The 22,627-nt window shown below is 43.8% G+C and overlaps 1 protein-coding gene across 2 annotated transcripts in view; it reads left to right on the top strand.

The window, feature by feature from the left end:
- psmd1 (proteasome 26S subunit, non-ATPase 1) overlaps window positions 1-22,228 on the top strand; it is a 59,351-nt gene extending 37,123 nt beyond the window's left edge. For both annotated transcript variants that reach the window (XM_079506855.1, XM_079506856.1), the window contains exons 18-25: window positions 4,436-4,552; window positions 6,369-6,471; window positions 13,190-13,359; window positions 16,410-16,502; window positions 16,961-17,047; window positions 18,976-19,281; window positions 20,775-20,925; window positions 22,035-22,228. In XM_079506855.1, the coding sequence (XP_079362981.1) occupies window positions 4,436-4,552; window positions 6,369-6,471; window positions 13,190-13,359; window positions 16,410-16,502; window positions 16,961-17,047; window positions 18,976-19,281; window positions 20,775-20,921 (1,023 nt within the window). In that variant the 3' untranslated portion in view covers window positions 20,922-20,925; window positions 22,035-22,228. The remainder of the gene's footprint in view (window positions 1-4,435; window positions 4,553-6,368; window positions 6,472-13,189; window positions 13,360-16,409; window positions 16,503-16,960; window positions 17,048-18,975; window positions 19,282-20,774; window positions 20,926-22,034) is intronic.
- Window positions 22,229-22,627: the final 399 nt, after the last annotated feature.

Below are 22,627 nucleotides of genomic sequence, written 5' to 3'. Positions count from 1 at the left end.
CTTGTGGTAACACATGCGTCACTGATGCTGAAATGACCTATGCATACGAGCATCCTTAACCCATTTTGGGCGGGAACCCCTTTTGGTGTTAGCATTATGTTACGCTTTAGCTATTGAAAAATAGCAGATCTACAAGCTCATAGCGCGCCACCGAGTGGTGCGCTACGAGCTTGTAGGTCTATTTTTGAAAAATCGAAGAACGACTGACATAGAAACAGCTTTTTCAGAAAACTGTCAGGATGTAGAAGACACATTCAAAATGGGTTAAACACGGGCAAATGAAAGCTCATTCGTGAGGCTTATCTAAAGTGATTTGGAGCAGTGTCGTCTTCTGCAGCCTCCTCAGGGAGTTGCTGAGCAACAGCTATATTTTTCAGCTGTCAAAGCTAACAATGTCTTCAGAGCAAAATACAGTTTGATGAAACTGTTTTGTGACGCAGGCTTTACTGATGAAGCAAAGAAACGAAACAAAAACGTCATTATTCATATTCACAAGGTGAACAATTTTGCTCTCACATCAGTGTAAAATGTTACAGTGTAGATTGGGGTCCTAGAGATAAAAGTATAAATAAAGGTGAGAAAGAAAAAAACATTTGATAAAATGGGGACCGTGGACTAAAGGTCCTTTCAAACGGGGAGTGGGTGACGCAGGCGTTGTCGCCTGGATCAACGACAGGGCTGCTCATGAGGGGCGCCAGATGCATAGCGTAAAATAAAAATCGCCACAATACAGGTCTAGCCGCCCGTGGGCGTGGTGTGCACGAAACAAGCATACGTGCGACAATTTCACAGGACTGCGCCCACGAAATTATGCCTGCGTAATCGCCCCTCAACTTTGAAAATTAATTACTAGGCGTGTCAGTCTCTCCCTGTGGAAATGACCTTAACGCATACCAAACTGGGGATCCTTGAAATTAAAAACGTTTAAGAACCACTGGTATTCATACTCTAATTGAACAAATGCGAGGAAGCATGTAAGGTTAAAAGTTGTCCACAATCCCCAGAGCTCCGCCCGTCTCATTGTTGTCCAAAAAAGAGAAGGAAGGAGGAAACTGCCAGGTCCTCAAGCGACCTTAATGATGTGGGCTGATGACTCTTAGGTGGCAGAGCCCAAGCAGAGTCATGGTACATTACACCACTAGGGCCTGAGTTTTATATTGGATCAGACTACCAGGCTGAGCCAGGCGGGGGGAAAGGAGAGGGAACTCGAGCCCAAAGCCCTGACACCTCAGTTTCTCCACACTCAGGTCTACAGCACATTAGCCCCTCCAGGGGGAGTAATGATGTTGTGACCAGCCCAAAGCCCTGACACCTCTGTTGTGACGAGAAGTGGGTCACCTGTCCTTGCCGGGTGAAGTACTTAGTTTAGACTAGTCATTGGTTAGACCAGGCATTAGTCCTACAACCTATCTCAAACTGTAACCCTAACCTCCCACGGGGCAGCACACCTAAACCTAACCTTAACCCTCTCCCAACCCTCACCAACCTTAATCCGGTCGTTTTAACGCACCCCTCACCAACCTTAATCCGGTCGTCTCAACGCACCCCTCACCAACCTTATGTCTAACCCATGACTAGTCTAACATTTATCATCATCTATCATTTATACACCTGGGACTTTGGATATTTGTATATTGAAATGCTGCTCCCGCTCTGTTATGTTATGCTGTATGCCAGGAAACATGCAGAGGAAGGGATTCTTTTGAGGCCTCCTTTACCGCCCATTTCTTTTGACAGTGCTGGTTTTGTGCCATCGTGAAAATCTAACCGGGGTCTTTGGCGAACTTGGTGGAAAATATGTTCACCAAGAAACGGTCAAGATGTTAATGTATACTTCATCACTAAAGTGTTTCACGACACAACACCGCCATGTGGTGGTGGAGTATAACTTTCTGCAACCTCATGTGAGCTATTTGAAATAGCTGAATGTCAAAACATGGTCATTTGATACAGCTTTATAAATATGTATTAACCCATTTTGACCTGAGATCAGATTCTAAAAATGTCTTCTACATCCTGACAGTTTTCTGAAAAAGCTATGTTTCTATGTCAGTCGTTCTTCGATTTAAAAAAAAAATAGCAGACCTTCAAGCTCGTAGCGCGCCACCGAGTGGCACGCTACGAGCTTGTAGATCTGCTATTTTTCAATAGCTAAAGCATAACATAATGCTAACACCAAAAGGGGTTCCCGCCCAAAATGGGTTAAGAATGAAAAATGGAAATTGTGGGCTAGTTTGTGTTCCACACCGATCCTTTTGTTTATGGAGTGCTTCAACCAGTAACTGTAGAATGAAAACTCACTCGAGCCCTTCTTCGAGCGTCACAAAAGCCGTTTGCGAAAACGGGAACATTGCAAGATATGACGGTGAGAGGGCCAAGAAAGGGCACCCCATGTTCTGCTTCAACCTGCTCCGCTGATTGGCCCTGACAGTAAATACCTGCAATTAAAACCCCCGACAACCAATCAGCAACCGGAAGTGGTAGGCTGGTGTTGGCTTAACGCTCGGGCCATAGCTTCAGCCGTTCGGTAGAGGGAAAGCACGGTTTATTTTACTTCCCCCTGTGTTGTCCTCATTTGTTTCTCTTTCCTCGTCTGAGCGTGTGCCTGCCCTCCATGGGTTTGGCGGTGTGCGTTACAGTCATTACTGGCCCACAGCTGCCGAGAACAAAAGGGGAAGTGGAGAAATTACTTAAAGTCAAGAGACTCTCCTCTTCATACACAGCAGCCATGGGAAGAAACTGAAGATGGTTTGGCCTTGGCGGATCATTCCACCCTGCAGACTAAACCAGAGAATACAGCCAGAGGGTGGAGACGTTCCTTTAGGCTGTCTCGTTGTGATGACGAGACAGCCATTGCTTACCCATTACCTCTCTTCCCACAAACATTTTTGTTTGACCGATGACCCTGTGTGTATCATCAAGTGTGCTTTCATAATGGCTCTGCAAGAGCCAGCATGGTCTCTGGCTTGGACCTTGTGATAAAGATCTGAAGTAAATGCATGTTTAACTGACATTTTGGCCGCTGCACAGCTTCTCCACAAGCCTTGCCTCTCCCAGGCCCAGCACTCGAGGAATAATTCTCAGGAAAGCTCTGTATAAATTTGTGGGGTGAGGTCACTGTGATTTATACTGTGTGAATATGCCATAACGCTATCCCCCAGGACTGTGTCCCCAAGGACTGTTTCCTTATAGCCTCAACTTCCATGGAGCCAGGGTTTTAGGATGTGTCCTCGAAAGAAAGCTAATGGCATTTGTCTTTTTGACATCTAAGAAATTGCATTTTTCACATAGAATAAGAATAATGATTTTAAGTCTAAGAGAGAGAGACTCTCTCTCTCTCTCTCGCTCTCGCTCTCGCTCTCGCTCTCGCTCTCGCTCTCGCTCTCGCTCTCGCTCTCGCTCTCTCGCTCTCGCTCTCGCTCTCGCTCTCTCGCTCTCTCGCTCTCTCGCTCTCTCTCGCTCTCTCGCTCTCTCTCGCTCTCGCTCTCGCTCTCGCTCTCTCTCTCTCTCTCTCGCTCTCTCTCTCGCTCTCTCTCTCGCTCTCTCTCTCGCTCTCTCTCTCGCTCTCTCTCTCTCTCTCTCTCTCTCTCTCTCTCTCTCGAGCACTGAGTGGACATCTACACACAAGGCAGGATCAGAGTGGGCCGTTTATTGTTACAGACTCGTTTTCAATAGCGCGGCATTAAATGCAAACTCAAAAATGTCTTTGTAATAACAGAAATCCTTCTCTCTCCTGGCGTCTGTCAGACAGGCAGGAATAGGCGGGGCAGTTAGAGTCCTTTTCCCTGACTGCGCCTATGCGCTATATATAATCACACTCCCGGGCTGACAGGTACTTCGTTCCCTGTCAATATTCCCCTGGGGTAGTGGAACTCTCTCTCGTAGTCGTAGTCGCTACAGATGCGTTCGGGGTGGCGGGTTACCTATAGAGGAGGAGAAAGACGGAGTTTAATATGATGCTCGCATTGACATGGATATAAGCCTGGGGTGAGGGAATGGGTGAGATATCGCTTACCGCCCAGCATGCCCGAATCGTCCCTCTCAGAAGTCAGTGGGGAATGAGCGCAGAGGCAGGCAGTCCTTCCCTTTTATCCTTCCCTGGAAGGTGTCGCAGGTGCGTACGCTTGGCCTTGATCTAATAGGTAGGCGGGGTAGTACTTCTGTTCAATGACGAGGCCGAGCAGGTGTGTTCTTCTTGGCTGTGCTCTGCCTCTTCCCCACTGGTGGTCTGGGCTAATATGCTCATCTGGCGGCCGGTTGCCTAGCGACACCCCACCATATATTAGACATAAACTTGGAAAGATGGAGAAACAAATTAATGTAGGCAAGATAAATAAATGATGAATGATAATAAGTAATGCCACAACAGAGTATTTCCTCCTCTCCTTTGATTGTATCTGTATTACCATTGATCACCCTCTCCTTTATCTCTCAGGAGGCGATCAACCTGTTGGAGCCCATGACCAATGATCCAGTGAACTATGTCAGACAGGGAGCCCTCATCTCCTCTGCCCTCATCATGATCCAACAGACTGAAGTCACCTGTCCCAAGGTATGTATAACTTGATCCTCCTGATCCTCCTCTGTGATTGAGAGGTCAGGGTTTGTTTCCCTGGCCGGGTCATACCAAAGACTATAAAAATGAGACCCAATGCCTCCCCTGCTTGGTACTTTTACACCCAATCCAACCCTTGATGTTGAGTCCCTACGACATACTAGCATCATGTCCATGGGGTGTACTTGTACATCATGGCTGGGTGGATGTACTCTGCAAGGCGTACTTACTTATTTACAGATTACTGTTAAAGTTTAGCGAGGGAGAGTAATGGGAAGGAATAAGAACAGTTTGGAAATGCACAAGTGAAAATGAATTGAGTACGTTTTAATAAAGCAATGTCACTGAGCAGAGGAAGATGTCTGTCCCATGCCGTAACAGCGCACAGTGTGTCATACTCTATATGGCTTTGTCACATAAAGTTAAGAAATGCCAGACCCATGTTTCACAGGCATCTCATCTGCAGGACAACGGTAGTTTTAGGCTCACTGTGGTATGTGAGATTGAGCAAGAGCACTTTTGAAGAGTTAGGAGGCATTATACCCACGACTGTGTTTACTCTTTGGCCCCAGCCTGTGTAATTGCTAGCTCTGCCCTCTTTCTGTTGCACTCAGCACTCTTAATGTCAATGTTAATGAGATTGGTGTGGCTCGTGAGTGATGGGTGTGTGTGCGTGGTACTGTTTATGTACACACTGCTGGCGACCAACCACCACCTCGACTTTTAATCTCCCATTTTGATTTGCATGTCATACACCTGTAGTATATTATGCCAACATAAACATTCTTACTCTTGTGCTCTCACACACACACACACACACACACACACACACACACACACACACACACACACACACACACACACACACACACACACACACACACACACACACACACACACAGTTTTGAAGTTCACTAATCTATAACTGGAAGAGGTGTGCACTGCAGTGCTGTTGTGTTGAATGGCCTTCTTCCCCAAATCAGTTTGACGGTGTGACTAATCATTGCAGGCAAATCTTACACTCGAAATATCTCAATGCCGTTGATTACATAGAAATGTGAATTTGCTGCCATTCTCCGACTGATTCACAAACAAGGCGGCTCGTGGAAATGCAACTCGCGGATAGGAATTCCGCTTGTCCATGAAGCTGAGCCGTGTCTGCATTCAAGCCAGGTTACACCGGCCCTGAATACTCTGTAATAAGCATGAGAGGGGAAACATAAAATGGAGCTTGGAAAATAAACTAAGAATTACCCTCTCTTAAAGTGGCTCTCATGGAACCCCTTTCTTTTTTCTTTTTAAATATATAAATCATTGTGCTCTTAAGGTTATTAAAGGATAATAAGGGAGTCACAGGCTTAATGTCAGTCCTAACTGTGTGCCTTGGCATGCATTGTCGGCCACAAAAGGTTTCCCAGATGTTCAAATGAAAATGTTCTCAGGTAGATTCAATTCTGACAGACGCCTGCTTTACATCCAAACAGTGGATTTAGCTACATATACTGTACATTAACACAACGCCAAGTGGTGTCTGAGATTTAAAGGCCCACATCCAGCATTTCAGTATAGATGTGTTGTATTCATAGATTCACATAAATGGTTCAACTTAAACATTCCAATTGCAACTTCTAGCCCTTTCTAACAGGTTTGACCTTAATATGTCATTGTTGTATTGTGTTAGCACGGTCTCTGCAGAACGTCTAACCTCCTGCAGAGCCATGCGTGTATTTTATGGACGTTTTCAAATGAAGCGGATCGTAACAGGAGGGGCGTTGCACTTACATTGTGTTTGTCTCTGTTGTGTTCGTCCCAGGTGAACCAGTTCAGGCAGCTGTATTCCAAGGTGATCAATGACAAACACGATGACGTCATGGCTAAATTCGGCGCTATCCTGGCACAGGGCATCCTGGATGCAGGTCAGTAGAAGGGCTCTCTCCTTTTCAATAACGGAATCCTATTGGGTTTTGTGAAAGTCTGGCACTGTGAGACTAGAATTAGTGTCTTTGTGTATAACTATATATCGTGGGGGGGGGGGACTGTGTTCTTATTTAGTCACAACAGGTTTCAATGGTTCAATATTTGTAAAGCACACACTTAACCGCTTTGATTTGGACATGTTGAAAATTGTGGAAAATGGCAAATCTACAAGCTGTGTGCTGTTTACAGGCATGTGTTGTGAGCTTGTAGATCGGCCACTGTCACTACTTGTACGAGTCGGTTTTGTACAACGAAGTACTCCTTTAATTTACGAAAAAACATAAAACGGTGAAATATGGACGTGTGTGTGTGTGTGTGTGTGTGTGCGTGTGTGCGTGTGCGTGCGTGCCTTGAATCAATTTGAATCCTGAGCCCTCACACAAAACACTGGACACCCCACACCCTCTCTCTCCAGCTGACCACCCTGCACTCTCTCTGGAACAAATCATGTTAAGGTGCATTAGTGCCTGGCAGCTCTTGCCTCCAGCTCGGCCATATGGCCCGGTCGCTATTTCTCCAGTGATTACTGTTTGTCTGATGGCCTCCGTGTTTGTGTGCATGTGTTTGTGGACACGAGCGGCACACAGCGTGTGTTTGTGTGCGTGCGAGGTCCCAAAGGGCTGCACATCATCACATGGGTGTATAATATATACACAATGTGCTCTCTAACACACACACACAGATCATGCATTGAATTTACCAAAAACACACAGCGCTTGTGCGCATGCACCATGTGTTTTTGTAAATCCAGTGCATGACCCCCCCCCCCCCCCCCCCCCCACACACACACACACACACACACACACACACACACACACACACACACACGCACGCAGTCTGTGTTAAGCTAGACAGAAAGCAGCAATCCTCCTGTGTGTTTACACTGTGCTGTCCAAATACACTATCAGGTGTTGCAATTTACCCCCAAGTCAAGACCATCTGAAGTAGTGCTTTTCAACCCTTTCTGGACCAGGGCCCACTTCAAAGTCTGGAGAGCGTTCGTGGCCCACCCATCTGTCCACTTAGCATGGCAGCCCATGGTGTTCAACCTAATTTTTCAAGGTTTTAAATAAATACAGTTCCATTACTTTTTTTAATAAAACCTATTGCATACGCTTTTTAATGTTATATTATCAATGCAATCCACATACACACACACACACACAACTTTCATACAGTTTTCACACTTAGCACACACTCTTTTGCGTGAGAGCTTCCAGATGACCACGGGGTCATTAAGCAGATAGCGGACTCCCTTCCTCCTCACCTCCATGTCACGAACATGGGCGCACACACACACACACACACACACACACACACACACACACATAAAGACCGCGAAGAACACACTGTCTGACTCTGGGTACAGGACGGGTGAACTATAAAACACATGCTGGTACAAGTCATGGCTGCCTGGGTGAATGCCAGAGCTAAGGCATGGTGGTGTTTTAGTGTTTTGGTTATGAGACGCGTACTGGAGTGTGTTGTCCGAGGGGCCAGGGTAAATGTATTTAATGTGACAGGCAGAAGCCAATAAAGATCCATTTCACGATCTCTGGTGCTTATTACAGTACACTGGGGTTGTGACCAAAATCCCTCTTTTTCACTTATTCCAATGCTTAACTCTTTGAGCGTTTCAAGGATTTCTATATAGTAGGTAGACTTCTCTATGGCCAGAATGGCGTTTTTGAATGATTTATTGAAAATTCTCTGTTGTGAATGTGTGACAACGAAAGACCTTCAGAGAAAGCTTGACTTGTCTGCTTCCAGGAAAAAAATGAACTGAGTTGATAAAATGTTTAGTTCTTGTGTTGGAAGCCATTTAAAAGAGCCTGCATTTACACTGTTTCTGTTTCTAGGACAACCAAAAAAAGTTATGCCCGGTTGAAGTTTTATTTTCTAAATAACTTTTTTTCTGCTGGGCATACATAGCCATGCAATATCTCATTTTAAAGGGTGAGTTGTCTAGTTCAATTAAAATAAAATAAAAAGTTTCTCACATGTACCACTGTAGATATTTTGCCATCTATAAATAGCATGGTCAGTCATGATCAATCTGACCTATCCAGCTAAAAGTCCCCATAGCTCTGAAATTGGAACATCATATAAACTCAATTCTTTTTTGGGGTAAAATTAGACATTCTAACGCACATTTTGATATATACCATGTTTACATAGTCTTACCAGTACCTTGTCTATTCATGCATGTATCTCAAAAACCTGTTATGAAGAAACACAGTTTTGATAAAAAACACATCCAAGGACATTGTTTTGATATGACTTGGTGCCCATGATATGTATCAAAATATAGACTTGAATGTATACTGTATTATAAAAAAGAAATTGAGTTATTACCATCTACCGTTACAGAGTAAATCACAGTTGAAACTTGCTTAGTCATATACAATAAACCTCACAATAGTGAACAAAATAGTCATGACAGGTCTAACTCATTGTAAAAGCGTCTTATTTTTTACGACTACTAACATAATAAAATGATAAATATTACAGAAAATAAATAGGCCTACATACAAAACAGTTACTCCTCCCCTAGCTCTGATCCATAGCTCTAAATGCGCATTTAGAGCTATGGATCAGAGCTACTCCTCCCAAATGTCCCCAAACCCAGTCCTTGACGGTGTGTGTGTGTGAGTTAACCTGACTCCGCCATATGGGGCAGCAGAGTGTACACTGTGTTCCCCCCTCCTGCTCCCATCTGGGAACTCTCAGGCAGACTTGATGCCCGGCCACAAAACGGCCTGGCCAATCAGCAGCAGCTTCTAGCAACTTCTAGCAGCAGCTTCTAGCTTCTACTAGCTGCTGCTGATTGGCCAGGCCGTTTTGTGAGCAACTTCGCTTCTAGCTGCTGCTGATTGGCCAGGCCGTTTTGTGGCCGGGCATCAAGTCTGCCTGAGAGTTCCCAGATGGGAGCAGGAGGGGGGAACCCAGTGTACTCTCTGCTGCCCCATCTGGCGGAGTCAGGTTATGTGTGAGTAGGCTAAATAAAAAAAACACCCAAAAACTGCCCCCCCCTGAAATGAATGAATGAATGAATCCGGTTCAGTGTCGGAGAACGCCATCGCAGTCTTGACTCTTCATCCTCCTCCTCCTCCTCCTCATCTGATGCCAGTTCTAAATATATAAAAAGAAATAAACATTTTAGCTGTAGTCAGTGCACGCTACTATTACATGGCGTTTTACCCGGCTGCTGGCGATCAATGATTTTATTGTGCAGTGTCTTTGTGGGCCGAGTCGTGGCATGACAAATACAAATAGATGCTTGTATAAGTAGTATCACGATAAAATAATATGGTAACGTTAGAATGAAACACCAATGAGTGATCGGCGGTAATGTAGCTAGCTGCCCAGGGTATATCCAGCACCATTGCGTCGCAATCATCCAGCAACATTGGTACTGGCTATTGCCCGGGCTTGTGGCCCGGCCAATAGCCAGTACCATTTGTGCAGTGTTTGTTAGCAACTACTACTAGCCAACAGCCAGTGGAATGTGGTGACGTGATGGTGCTGGATATACGCTGGGCAGCTACATTACACGCGATCACTCATTGGTGGTGTCATTCTAACGTCGCCATATTATTTTATCGTGATACTAATTATACAAACATCTATTTGTATGCCACGATGCCACGATTCGGCCCACAAAGACACAGTACAATACATTCATTTGATCAGATGTTTTTGTTAGCTACGTCGATCACCTATAGTACCGACCCTTGTTATATATTCTCCGACTATGCATGTCACGATGACTAAACCAGTTAGATCTATCCATATATGGTTCTACCACATCTATCTGATATCAGCACTAGGTCGGCTCGGGCCAAATATAGGGATCGTCTTACTAGACATGTCATATTAGGGCATTTTCGAATACAATATAAAATTACCTTTTAGCGAAGGCATCAGCCTTGGTGGTAACTCCGGTGGGGAGAAGAAAAAACATTGCACACGTGTAATCCGCGAGGGTGGATGTTGCAGCCCGGCCAACGGTCTGGGACTGGAGAATGCCACTGGACACGGATGGATCATTTTTCAGATTGTTTTTTTTGCGGCGACTGCAAACCTGGCTGAAAAACTCTTCCTCCAGTGCCCACCTCGGAGGAGTCAACCAACCCCCCTGTTCACTGGGGGCTGGGCGTCAGTTTCCAATAGGAAAGCATACACGTGTGTCACGTGACACGGGAATTCTGGGAAATGTAGTTGATATTTATGCTCAATACTATATACAGAGGTGCGGACCGAATTAATATATTGGTATTAATAAAAAAAGAGAACTACGGAAAATCACGTACAGGGCAGAAAAGACTAATGCAAAACTCCACGTGTTTTCCAGTAGTAATCTGTCTAAGGGTTAATGATCTCAATCCTCTCTCTCTGTCTCTGGCACTCTACCCTCTCACTAGCATCTCTCATCCTCTCTGCCTGATTCCCTCTCTCCATCTTTCTGTCTCTACACCACTGATCTGCTCTTTGTTCATGCTCGGATATGGTTGCTATTATCATGACGATCTTTCTATTGATTACTCTTTTCATTAAACAAATGATTGAGAAGCACGTTTTGGGGTGTTGCTTTTTGACAATTGAGCACATTTATTATTATTTATTTTTCTACTAGAAGCTTTGGGCATACTGACATTTTAGTCGCCTGTGTGGAAACACTGACACACACCCCTGTTCCATCTGAGGAGGAATTATGGTAGACTATACCGTATATCATGTTCTTCACCTTTTGCCCTATGATAGGTTCTGACATTTTGCGTAAGAGTCGAGATGCCATGATGACACAGGCCTTTTATCCTATTTTGGACAGCCTGTTTTGTGAGAATAACCATGGTGATCATTTCTCTTTGTGGCAGAACTACTTTACCACCGATCCGTGTCTGATGTATGTACTTCTCCCCATGATGATGTCATGAAATTAAGGCACAATCACCACCACCTTGTGGTGACTTGTGTCTTGACTTGTGACTTGTGTCACCTTGTGGTGACACAAGTCACCACCACCTTGTGGTGACACAAGTCACCACCACCTTGTGGTGACACAAGTCACCACCACCTTGTGGTGACTTGTGTCTTGACTTGTGACTTGTGTCACCTTGTGGTGACCTACTCTCTGACTCCTCATCAATTACTGATTGAATCCAAAATGTTTTGATCCAAAATGTCTCGACATATCCCGAAGAGCTCCCCGCAGGACCGACTCTAGCCCATCTCTTCCTCTCCTAAGCCAAATGCTCTCAAACGTTCCGGTTTTAAGAGCCTCATAATCAACTTGAGATGTGCCATGTCCACACACATAATGGAGTGACTCACCCAGCAAAGACACCAGTAAATCCGTTGGACTGGGCTGGTGTAGATGACACACAAACTGAGTCTTGGAATGACCCGGCAGACACACAATCCTCCCTTCCATGACATCAGAACGGCAGAGCGGGCTGAAAGCGAGGAAACGGACAATGATTTAAGCCCTATTGTCTGTGTTGATTTGGCGTTGGAAGCCGTTTCCACTGGGCGATGGTTATGGGAGATCTATTGGCGTCGACCGGAGCATGGCGACTCCCTAGTAACCCGCTATTTTCTCCTTTTCAGGGTTGGTATATATAGAGTATAAAAAGGGACAGATGACCCTGGTTTTCTTGGTGGTTCTCCCACCCCTCTCATCCTGCCCTCCCTGTGGTTCCCTCCCATGGAGGTCAAGGGAGGTCTCTCGTTTATTGTGTCACTGTTAGCTGCAGCCCTCGACTCTTACTCATCACCTCCTCTTCAATCAACTCCTCTGACACGTGTGCACACTTACACTTGTGTGTGTGTGCGCGCGCACACACACACACACACACACACTCACACACACACACACACACACACACACACACACACACACACACACACACACACACACCCATCCATCTATCTTGCATGCACATCACGCACATTTTCTCTCTCTCCCTCCCTCTGTCTGGCACTCTCCTGTGCGCACACTTTTATCAGGAAACGTCTTCAGTCTTTGCATCTCTGCAACCGGCATTGGCAGGTCATTGTTTGAGTGACCTTTTCAGGGAGGAGGTTACTTTCTGCTCTGCTTGTGTAATCTTACTAAGGCAGCAGGTCATACAGTAGATGACTAATGGTAACCTGAGTGGGTTGCTTGGCCTGAAGATCACCCATTAAGCCCCCCTACTTTCACTGAAGTGCCTCCTGTAAGCTTAGCGCTGACTGCTTTTTTCACATTTTAAAGTGAGGGAAGTGATGTCGTTCAAATTGAAATCAACCGAATTGGACCTAGCTCCAAGGATGGTGGTTTATGTACAACAGGCAGACACAACAGCCATATTCCCATGTTACATCGACATGTGAGCTTGTAGATTGGCTATTTTAACTATTCAAAAATGTTTTTCAAAATTGTAAAAAAGTCAAAAGTTTAGGGATAAGGGGTTTAGCATGAACGGAAATAGAGCCCTTTACTTGGTTTATAAAATAGAGCCCTAAACTTGGTTTATTTTTGTGCATCGTTGCACAAAATGTATGTTGGTAATTGCGTAAAGTAAAAGAAGGTAATTCTATAAATGTTCCAACTTGAAATTGTCACAATAGGTAATTATCCACATTCTGTAATCGTTCTTTCTCTCGCCATTCCAGGTGGACGGAATGTGACCATCTCTCTTCAGTCCAGGACAGGCCACACACACATGCCATCAGTAGTTGGTCTGCTGGTCTTCACCCAGTTTTGGTTCTGGTTTCCCCTTTCCCATTTCTTGTCGCTGGCCTTCACACCCACCGCCATCATCGGACTGAACAAGGACCTCAAGGTACGTGCTTGGCTAGACTGTGCGTGCGAGCGTGCATGCACACAGATTAATGGGCATATATTTGTATATACTGCACGTGTGAAATTCTCCAAATGTATTGAGAATGTTCGGAGCTGGAAAAGTAAGTCACATTTAAGCACACACTATATCAAAGCAACAACCAACATGTATTGCATGTCCGGAAACTAAAGCCTCTTCATAGACGGGTCTATAAACACGGCATCCAGGGATGACGGGGATGCTGGACCCCACACGCATATACTGTTCAGTACACTGATGCCCCAGGATCAACATGACACGTCGGGGGCTTTGGACACAATTAGCTCTTGGCACATTTAAAGCCAAGGATTTCTGTGACACAATAACCTAGGTATGACATTGTCACGCTTGCAGGGCTTTTCCACCAGCCGTTCTAATCACCACAGAACAGCATCGCTGTCACACTGTCGTCCGTCCTTGTTAGCTGCAATCTGCGAGGCTCCTGGTTATTTTTATATCGAAATCTAATCATCGCCTCTGCTCTGATATTAGAATCCACTACCAACATGTTGCATTCATTGCCATCAGCATTGAATCAACCTGACTTTCTGCCCTGCTCCACAGGGCACATTTAGTGTGCAATGTTTTGAAAAAAGCAAGCATTAGGAGTGTCTGAATATAAATTTGTTCTATTGTGATTTGACTATATTAATTGATTATGCAGCTTAGAGTCATTTTGCAGTGCATTCTAGTCTGCGCAAATGCCACAATTCTGTACCAGTCATTCCTTTGCATCACATGTTCTTAATAAATGTAACTTTAGCAAACTTAAAGGGACACTTCACCCTTTTTGCAAAAAAAAATATGTTAATGACGTTTAAGATTTAGAACACTTTCCTGGGGGTCTTTGTGTGTAATATGTGGTTTTAGATATTTTAGATTTTAGCAGTGAGCCCCATAGATATATATAAGAAAGCTAGATGGCTCACCCGCACTCTGGCCAATGGAGAGCGACGTTGCTACGGGGACGGCCATCTTACTTCGGGGGAGCATAACATTGTGTCTATAGGGCATATACTTTTAAATAACCATAACTTGCTCAATTTTCAACTGATTTTCAAACAGTTTGGTTTGTTATAAACGTCAGACGTCCGCATACTTATATGCTTTTATACGACGTTCATATAAAAAACAAAATTAAGCAGATAAGCGTCCTGAATCATAAAGACGTTGACGTTTTCTAATAAACCAACCCGTTTGTAAATCAAATCAAGATTTGAGGGAGTTATGACTGTTTTTGTTTGAGCTGCCATAGAACATACTGTACTGTAGCCCCGAAGCAAGATGGCTGCCGGGTGAACTACCGGTACGTCAGAGACTCCGCCTTGAGCCATCTAGCCTTTATATATATATCTATGGTGAGCCCAGTGTCTCTGATGTCATGGACACTGGGCTCACTTCCTTCCTGGACTACAATTCCCATAATGGTTTAGTGCACTGCTCCTCCTTGTGGATAGGGGAGGACTGTCTTACTGAGACAACCTTAGAGTATATATTAATAGAGACGGCACCCGGAGGAAACCCTGAGGCGAAATGGACATAGTGGCCGAATTTGGTATTTCAGCTTGGAGCCAATGCTGGTCCGTTGACTATCATTGCGCATGTTCATGATGACACGTGAACGCTGTTTCATAATATGTGAACGCGTGCAATGATAGTCAACGGCCAGCGCGTTCACGATTTGGCCCAATCCAGTCCCAGAATGCACTCTGTTCCTACCCGGAAGGAGAAGTGAAATCGCCTCATGCGCTTTTGAGCAACTTAATGCAAGTGGATGAGAGGAGAAATCCGGTGTAGTCTCTATTAATATATACTTTAAGGAGACAACATGTAGTCCAGGAATTAAGTGAGCCCAGTGTCCATGACATCAGAGACACTGGGCTCACTGCTCAAATCTAAAACCACATATTACACACATAAAGACCCCCAAGAAAGTCATTAACATTTATTTATTTTTGCAAAAATGGTGAAGTTTCCCTTTAAGTAGATTTATATGGTTATATCGTACAAGCAAAGGCGACGGCAAACTGTATGTAGCGAGTGAGTGGACCATATGCCTTTTGTACATTACATTTAATAGCGAATGTGAATTTATTTCTTGGCAGGAGTGAATAGCCTATATAAAAAACAATGGAATGGCAACATGGAATTTATTTCTCATTACTGTAATGCATTAGATGCGAGTTAACGTGTGCATTCACCAGCGAGAATCGAAGCTCGATGCAGCCATCAGATGCAACGTAGGCAGGGAGCACCTTTTCATTGATTGCAAAGAATTGCACAGTTGTCAGCACAATGCTCATTAAATGTAATGCTCAAAAGCGACTCTGTGCAGCATCGAATGAGGTGAACTATAGAGTGATTGTAATGAAAATGCCTTCTAGTCAATATGTCCTGCAGCACAACCCATCTTCTGGAGTCATTTATTGTCTGGGCCATTTTGTAGACTGGGTTCTGTTAGCTTTGCCACTCTGCATTTCTGGTTTCGAGACAATCGGCAGATTCAAAAACTGTCTGTGTGCGTGCGTCTATGTGTGTGGAAATGACCGGATATGGTTTGGGATTAGGCAGACTGAATCGGATGGATGGTTAAAAATGGAAACCAGGCTTTCCACAGGTATTGTGATGCAAGATTAGCAGCTCTGTGATCAGAAGGCTGTCTGCAAACACAGTGCAGGTCAAAGTGGGGACTGGACCGTATATGGATGCATATTTGGACTGGTTGACGGTAGAGAAGAACCGAGAATGATGCTCGATGAGTCCAAGATCCCAGACATTGACGGTGATAAAATGCACAAGTGAACAGACCATAAAACGCAAAATAAATAAAATACAATTGTAGGCCATGTTAAAACTGTGACACTGAACATCTATAAATTCTATATAAAATACCACCTACTCTAGTTAAATAAACAAATCGTCGATAGTTAATAAACTTCAAATATAATCACTGTACCACTATTTGGGACAATTTAAGGGTTTAATGTAATGTTTTCTTTCTTCTCCTGCAGATGCCAAAGGTCCAGTATCGCTCTAACTGTAAGCCCTCCACCTTCGCCTACCCGCCGGCCCTGGAGGTGCCCAAGGAGAAAGAGAAGGAGAAGGTAACTGAAATAAATGCCCCTACATCACTCTGTCTCAGGGCCAAACGGGGGCCTCTCCACACCAGGCAGCTGGCCTGAAAAGAAACATGTTCATCTCACTTATTTGTACATTTGGGTGTATTTAAATGTTTCCTCTGAGGTTTTCATAACTTCATTCATTTGGCCATTGTATTTAATTATTATTTCAACAACCCTGTCACCTTAAGCCATTTTGGGCGGGAACCCCTTTTGGTGTTAGCATTATGTTATGCTTTATTTTTGAAAAATTGAAGAACGACTGACATAGAAACATAGCTTTTTCAGGAAACTGTCAGGATGTAGAAAACATTTTAAGAATCTGATCTCAGGTCAAAATGGGTTAATGTAGTTCACTCTTATAGTCTAACATTTGAACTAAATAATTGGCTTCATGCTCTTTCTCCAACTCTGTCTTTCTTATTGTCTCTTCTGTCTACCAGGTCTCTACTGCTGTTCTCTCCATCACAGCTAAAGCCAAGAAGAAGGAAAAGGAGAAGAAAGAGAAAGAAGAGGAAAAAATGGAAGTGGTGAGTGTCTGATCACACGGGAGCAGACCACACACGCTAACGACACACACACACACACACACACACACACACACACCAACCAGAAAGTGACACCTCTTCCTTCCACCCAGCGTATTTGGTTTCCTCATTTTATTTGCTAGTTTGTTTGTTTTATTGTTTTTCATATCAGTGAAAGTCTTCAGTTTGTGTTATAGTTAAAGGTTAGGAAGTAGCTTTTGTTTGTGGTCGTTTCCTCTCAAAGTTTACAAGCCACCGACTGTTTCATCACCCAATTAAGTTTTCTACAGTGCAGGGTTACCTGGCCAACTGGCTTGTAAAACTGGAAAATCTTTCCTATTACAGACAACTTGCAACAGCATTTATGTCTGCCTGGTGGTAATTTGTTCAAGATTATATAATATTGTGGTTCATAGCACTGGTGGCAGTATTTCATCCGCTACGCTCCAGATTGCCACAGACTGAAGCGCACACTGACATTTGTGTATTTCCTGACACACACACACACACACACACGTGCAGTCGATCTTAATTCATGAGGTAGATTTCATGTTGTTAAAATGCAGCAGAACACAACAAGTGAATGCACATACACAACACATAAGAAGCAAGGTTTCACTTAAACAAAACCACAAAATGTAATTGTACTAATAAAATAAACAATGAAGAAGCTGGTAGATAAATGGGAAATAATGTTTAGGCATCACTTAAAACTATTCCTGGGAAAAGTCTTAAGGTTAAAAGGGTAGGTCTTTGCGTGCTGTTAAGGCCCATTTAACTGCCCTCAGATCTGCTGGGAGGCTCCGCTAGTTCACTCACACACATTGGACAGCGGCTGTCAGCCCAGGTCCAGTATATAGCTTTCAGTGGTGCAGTTTGTCGGGACGTTAAGCAGCGTGTTTGATTAGCTCCACCATGCTAGGTTGCAGCCCTGGTGCTGAGTGACGGGGCCTGGACTTGTCCAGACCACCTCACATCACACATGTTTTGATTTATTTGGCTTGACTCTATGGGGTCAGACAGAGCGGGTCGCTGAGTTCACATTTCGCCAGTTCTCGCTTCTTGGCCAGGTTATGTAGAAGTCCTTGGTCTAACCTGATGGTGTCCAATCATGTGTTATCAATTGGATGCAGCTGTTCTATTACAGCCACTACTCCAAATGATGCAGTAATGAATACCCTCTACCCCTCTCTTTAGTTAATTCATGGTAATACATGGTCGCTCTAGTGTGTGCGTGTGTGTGTGTGTGTGTGTGTGTGTGTGTGTGTGTGTGTGTGTGTGTGTGTGTGTGTGTGTGTGTGTGTGTGTGTGTGTGTGTGTGTGTGTGTGTGTGTGTGTGTGTGTGTGTGTGTGTGTGTGTGTGTGTGTGTGTGTGTGTGTGTGTGTGTGTGTGGTCACACAGTCTGCAAGGAGTAGAAATGCTTTGCTCTGAGACAGATTATTGTTAACTGGAGTTGCATACACTATTGTTTTCTGAATTACCCAACAAGCTGCAGACGAATCACTCGCTACCAAGGACAATCAATTTATAATCAATTTATAACGAGAGAAAAATAAACAACCTCGTGAAAACTCGCTATCCCTGCAAATGAGATGGGTTCTCTGAAGTTAACCCATTTAGACCTGAGGACGCATGTGTGTCATATTATAGCTTTAAACCCATTTTGGGCGGGAACCCCTTTTGGTGTTTTAACTAAGCATTATGTTATACTTTAGCTATTGAAAAATAGCAGATCTACAAGCTCATAGCGCGCCACCGAGTGGCGCGCTATGAACTTGTAGGTCTGCTATTTTTGAAAAATCGTAAAAATGCGGCACAAATCTTTGAATATATATTCTTTCAAAGCGAACGTTTTTTTTATTTCGACGTCAGGCCTGAATGGGTTAAAACAAAACCGTTTGCTTTTCTTTCTGGTTTGGTTGACATTCAGGAGGTGCAGGATGCTGAGAAGGAGAAAAAGGAGGAGAAAAAGGAGGAGAAAAAAGAAGATAAAAAGGAGGACAAAAAGGAGGACAAAAAGGAGGATAAAAAGGAGGATAAAAAGGAGGATAAAAAAGAGGATGAGAAGGAGAAGAAGGAGGAAAAAGAGAAGGAGAAGGAGAAAGAAAAGGAAAAGGAGAAGAAGAAAGAGCCAGAGCCCAACTTCCAGCTGCTGGAGAACCCGGCCAGGGTGATGCCGGCCCAGCTCAAAGTCCTCAACATGCCTGAGACCTGCCGATACCAGCCCTTCAAACCGGTACGCTCAGTCATATCAATAAGCACTGTGTCAAAGGCATAAGCATCTCAGATCCATGATAAATCATTCTAAACTAGGCATGTAGCAATTCACTCAACGCACAATACAATTCGAATCGCGATATTAGGTTCACGATACGATTTTTTAAACACAAAATACATTTCCAGACAAATGACCGAAAAAAAATGTATTATTGTTTCTCCTACACAAATCCAGTATTTTCTCCACAAATCTCAACTCCTGATTTTTAACCACAATAATAACCTCTTTTCAATCCTGAGGTAGATAAGCCAACTGTACTATCCTCTTTTCAATAGTCTGTAACTACTAGCAAGCAAAAGACAGGAAACCTTTTACACAAGTTTAACTCTATTGCAAGTTTAACTGCTGTTACATGTTTTGATTGAATCGATTTAAATTGTCACCAGTTTATATCGACATATAGATATACGATATATTGTTACATTGCCTATTCTAAGCAGATTTTTTCATTAAATTACATTAAACATCACTAGCACCAAAATACTGCAACTTAACAAAGGTGCTCCGATTGGGCCCACCACCACCAGACCCTGTAAAAAAGAGTCAGGAAACACCTGTCATAGCGGGGTTGTGACGTACACCACAAAGCATTTGAACCAGAGTTGAACCCATGATGTCACAGATGAATCCATTTCTATTTGGTATGCACACTAGCTTGCTGAACCACTGTCTCTCTCTCTCTCTCTCTGTGTTCCTCTCAGGGCTGAGTCATGGTAGTTTACGCTGCTCTAAGCCCCATATGAATACTTACATTTTTCCAGCTATTGCATAAGCACAAGTCCCATGTTGAGAGCGGGGGGGGGGGGGGGGGGGTTAAACAACTGTGGATTTAGTTTGTTCCACTGACTGAGAATCAAGAAGACATTACACAGTAACATTCTTAGTTTTAATGTGACGCTGAACAGTGTACAAATGGAACCAAATGGACAAATTCCATTTGTGTACTAAAATAAACACTTTTATTGTGGCAAAGGTGGGAACCTTGTCTGGCTATGTACCATTTACATTTTAGACTTTTAGCAGACGAAAGGTTTATTTACACTAACTGTAACGAAGACTCTGACTAGGACGTTGGGCTATATGATATATGACATGTTTAGTATGACAATCCCTATATTTGGGCCCGAGCCGACCTAGTGCTGATATCGATAGATATGGTAGAACCATATATGGATAGAACCATATATGGATAGATCTAACTGGCTTAGTCATCGTGACAAGCCTGGTCGGAGAATATATAGAGGGTCGGCTTCAGGGAGAAGGCAGAAGTCAAAGCATCCTGGTTTAAGTTCTAACCGGACACCACTGCGGGGGTCCTAACATAAGTAATCAGCAATACAGCCTTGAGCTATTTTATACTAACCCTTGTCGACTTAACGTACGTCTTGACATTGGCGTTACCTCACCTGTGTAACTGACATTATTGCTGGTGTTTGTTACGTGTGTACCAGCTGACCACGGGCGGCATCATCATCATGAGAGACACTAGCGAGGAGGAGGAGGAGCTAGTGGAGCCAGTCTCCGCCCACGGCCCCAAGATCGAGGAGGAGGAGCAGGAGCCCGAGCCCCCAGAGCCATTCGAGTACATCGACGAGTGAAAAGGCATGTCTCGCACAACCCATCATACAGCAGGGCAATGAACGGAAATTACCCCATTTGCCTGAAGATTTCTTTCCCAATGGAAATATCCTAAAAAACGGGGTCGTATTATAATCGGGGACTAGACTATTTGACATTCAATGTTCTTTTTCCACAAATGAGTCTTGAAAAATGGGGGTCGTCTTATAATCGGAGTCGTCTTATATTCGGCACAATACGGGTATATCAAAACCCATATTTAGAACCAATAACTAATCTTAAAGCAGCACTATGCACCTTTTTTATGAATAAAATGTAACTTTCTGTATGGTAGAGTATGTTACAATATAACTTTTACAATTGGGTTGATTGTGTTTGGTCTCCCTGCTCTTCTACGGAGACATTTAGATCCTGCCACAGGTCATGTCTCGCATGGCAATCACGTAAGCCCTAAATATTTGTTGTACGACGAATAGAGAGATTTTCCAGAGATAAGACATACAGTAATGGTACGTCGTAAGCCCTCTGTTCCAAAGCCCAACCTACTTTCACCCATCACTACCTGAGGAATGTAAACATTCCTGGCATCTCTAGACGCTAGCTCTGAGGGCGAGCTCACCAACAAAGCTTGTTGCTTAATGAAGCCTGGCATCCATTGGTGTTTATGTTGGACTGGCATCACCTACCTCCCATGCAGAATCTCAGTGATGTGTGATGAGAGGGATGAGGTGTCGGAAACCAAATTAAGCATTGTTGCATAGTCTGTCATGCCTTTAGGAGGTTGTAGTGCCTCTCGACAGACGCTACTAGTGAAGGCTGGTTCTGTTGCTGTGTCTTGTGCACTTGAAGTAATGTAATAACTGGTTCACTTAAAAAAATAATGTAAGGCCAATTCTCACCAGGATTCTAGTCAGACTTAACCAACAGAGATGCATTTTCCCAAGGTTCTAGTCAGGCTCATGACATTGTTTTAATCAAATTGTGTAAAATTAGGAACGTGGTTTTGAAATTTGTGTTTATGCGTGATAGGGAGAGTTTGTGTAACTACTGTAGCAATAAATCTGATTTTAAACAAAGATTGAGGTTCAAAAAAGTGTAGGGTTTAACACTATTGTGTTCTTTCTGTTCCTCAGGTGGTGTTACAAAACAACTGATGTTCCAGCATGTGTTCCCCATTTTGCATCTCTCCTACCCACTCCTCCCTATCCCTCCTTTCTCCTACACGTTGCCTCCCTGTACAGACAGGGAATGTTTTACATACTTTTTGTTTAAAATGTTAATTTTTTCTGTTGGTACAATAAAAATACAAAAATGATATATATTGGAAGGCTCGTTGTCATGTGTTTATTTCAGTTGCTAATCCTGTACTTTTCCACTGGTTTACATTTTCAGCACTTACTATAATACCAGCAGCTGCTGCTGTAGTGATTCCTCCCTGCCATCTACAACTACGGAACTCCTGTTGAACTCCCAAAAGCCCACATTAAGCAGATGTTTCATGTGGGCCTCAAAGTTGAGGTGGGGATCCATTCTGACACCCAGGTTGGTGACGACAGATGATAGGGGGGAAGGTCCTGGCCAGAGAAGGTGATGCTGGTTATGGGGAAATGTCAGTATCATGGATAGCGACATGGTCAGCAACATGTCGGTATCGTGGGTACTACAGACTAATCCATGACAGTTTTAAACAAAGTAAAAGGACAAACTAGACAGATCATGTCAGGTT

The sequence above is a fragment of the Electrona antarctica genome (assembly GCF_951216825.1).
Source record: "Electrona antarctica genome assembly, chromosome: 7".
Taxonomy (NCBI): domain Eukaryota; kingdom Metazoa; phylum Chordata; class Actinopteri; order Myctophiformes; family Myctophidae; genus Electrona; species Electrona antarctica.
This window is presented reverse-complemented; position numbering and strand designations above follow the sequence as displayed.